The sequence below is a fragment of the Calidris pugnax genome, unplaced genomic scaffold (genome assembly GCF_001431845.1).
Source record: "Calidris pugnax isolate Ruff unplaced genomic scaffold, ASM143184v1 scaffold1303, whole genome shotgun sequence".
Taxonomy (NCBI): Eukaryota; Metazoa; Chordata; class Aves; order Charadriiformes; family Scolopacidae; genus Calidris; species Calidris pugnax.
In genome coordinates, this window is record NW_015091872.1 from 1 (window position 1) to 2,544 (window position 2,544).

At 61.8% G+C, this 2,544-nt stretch overlaps 1 protein-coding gene across 1 annotated transcript in view; it reads right to left on the reverse strand.

Moving 5' to 3' along the window:
* Positions 1-446: 446 nt before the first annotated feature.
* LOC106900116 (structural maintenance of chromosomes protein 1A-like) overlaps positions 447-2,544 on the reverse strand; it is an 18,868-nt gene continuing 16,770 nt past the window's right edge. The window contains exons 10-11 of the mRNA XM_014962099.1: positions 2,272-2,428; positions 447-742 (exon numbers count right to left, since the gene is read on the reverse strand). Of these exons, the coding sequence (XP_014817585.1) occupies positions 462-742; positions 2,272-2,428 (438 nt within the window). The 3' untranslated portion in view covers positions 447-461. The remainder of the gene's footprint in view (positions 743-2,271; positions 2,429-2,544) is intronic.

Consider the following 2,544-nt stretch of genomic DNA (forward strand, 5'->3'; position numbering starts at 1 on the left):
CAGGGCAAGGCTTAGGTGGCCATCCAAGCCTAGGGGTGGCCATCAAAGCCTAGAGGTGGCCATCAAAGCCCCCTGTGAAGCTGGGATGAGTGTGCAAAGCCCCCTGTGAGCGTGCAAGGCCTCACACAAGGCCTGATGTGAGCCCAGGGGTCACCAGGGCAAGGCTTAGGTGGCCATCAAAGCCTAGGGGTGGTCATCCAAGCCCAGAGGTGGCCATCCAAACCTAGGGGTGGTCATCCAAGCCCAAGGGTGGCCATCAAAGCCCAAGGGTGGCCATCAAAGCCCAAGGGTGGCCATCAAAGCCCCCTGTGAAGCTGGGATGAGCGTGCAAAGCCCCCTGTGAAGCTGGGATGAGCGTGCAAAGCCCCCTGTGAGCGTGCAAGGCCTCACACAAGGCCTGATGTGAGCCCAGGGGTCACCAGGGCAAGGCTTAGGTGGTCATCCAAGCCCAGAGGTGGCCATCAAAGCCCAGAGGTGGCCATCAAAGCCCCCTGTGAAGCTGGGATGAGCGTGCAAAGCCCCCTGTGAAGCTGGGATGAGCGTGCAAAGCCCCCTGTGAGCGTGCAAAAGCCCCGGTGCGAGGTTACCTGGGCGCTGCTGTTGCGGGAGAGGGCCTTGTAGATCTCGTCGATGTTGGTGGCCACCGACTCGAAGCAGGCGTTGAAGCGGTCGAACCTCTCCTTCTTCATCTGCTCAAAGGCCTGCTTGGCCTTCTTGGCCCGTTTCCGCGCCGCCTCGAACTCTGGGGGGGACATTGGGGACATGAGGACCTCCTTGGAGACATGAGGACATCTTTGGAGACATGAGGACATCTTTGGAGACATGGGGACATCCTTGGGGACATGGGGACATCCTTGGGGACAGCCCTAGGCCCCTGGAGACAGCCCCGTGGTGGACGTCCCCGTGATACGTGGGGTGGTGGTGCCCTTGGGTGGTGTCACCTGGTGGCACTTGTGTCACCCACATCACCGTCCCACGTCTCCCTGGTGGCCCCGTGTCCTCCTCCTCCTCCTCTGTGTCCCCATGTCTTCCTGGTGGCCCCAAGTCCTTGGTGGTCCCATGTCTTCTCAGGGGTCCCATGTCTTCCCTCTTCTGTGTCCCCATGTCCCTCCTGTGTCTTCCTGGTGTCCCCGTGTCCCTGGTGTCCCCACACCTTCTACATCCCTGGTGTCCCCATGTCTCTATGTCTTCCTGGTGTCCCCAAATCCCTCTGGTATCCCCATGTCCCTGGTGTCCTCCTGGTGTCCCCATGTCCCCACATCCCTCCCATGTCTTCCTGGAGTCCTTGTGTCCCCACGTCCCCTATATCTTCCTGGTGTCCCCATGTCCCTCCCGTGTCTTCCTGGTGTCCCCATGTCCCTGGTGTTCCCATGTTCCTGGTGTCTTCCTGGTATCCCCATGTCCCTCCTGTGTCGTCCTGGTGTCCCCTTGTCTCTGGTGTCCTCCTGGTGTCCCCATGTCCCTCCTGTGTCGTCCTGGTGTCCCCTTGTCTCTGGTGTCCTCCTGTGTCTTCTTCCTGGTGTCCCCTTGTCCCTAGTGTCCCCATGTCCCTGGTGTCCTCCTGGTGTCCCCATGTCCCTCCTGCATCTTCCTGGTGTCCCCATGTCCCTACATCCCCCTGGTGTCCCCATGTCCCTCCTGTGTCTTCCTGGTGTCCCCTTGTCCCTGGTGTCCTCCTGTGTCTTCTTCTTGGTGTCCCCTTGTCCCCCACATCCCAAGTGTCTCCACGTCCCTGAATCTTCCTGGTGTCCTCATGATGTCCCCACTTCCCTGGTGTCCCCACATCCCCATGTCCTCCTGGTGTCCCCTTGTCCCTGGTGTCCTCCTGTATCTTCTCCCTGGTGTCCCCATGTCCCTGGTGTCCTCCTGTGTCTTCTTCCTGGTGTCCCCTTGTCCCTAGTGTCCTCCTGGTGTCCCCCTGTGTCTTCTTCCTGGTGTCCTCCTAGTGTCCCCATGTCCCTGAATCTTCCTGGTGTCCTCACGGTGTCCCCACGTCCCTGGTGTCCCAATGTCCCATGTCCTCCTGGTGTCCCCTTGCCCCCCACGTTCCTGAGTCCTCCTGGTGCCCCCTTTTCCTCCTCGTCCCTGGTGGCCCCACGTCCCTGGTGGCCCCACGTCCCCAAGTCTTCCTGGTGTCCCCACATCCCCAAGTCTTCCTGGTGTCCCCTTGCCCCCCACGTTCCTGAGTCCTCCTGGTGTTCCCTTTTCCTCCTCATCCCTGGTGGCCCCACATCCCTGGTGTCCCCACGTCCCCCCTGGATGTGTCCCCACCGTCCGAGGTCTCCTGGAACTTGTCCCGGACGCTCTCCAGCTTCTCCATGGCCTTCATGTTGGGGGCGGCGATGCGCTGGAGGACGCTCTGCTGCTCCGTCAGACGCTGCTGCAGCTGGTTCATCTCCTGACGGATCTCCTCCTCCGCCTGCGCGTCCTGGGGTGGAAGAGGGGGGAGAAGGCGGGGCTTAGGAGGGCGGGGCACAGGGGGCGTGGCCTCACAGGGGGCGGGGCATAGCGGGGTGGGGCTGGGAATCTCCCCCAGGGTGGTGG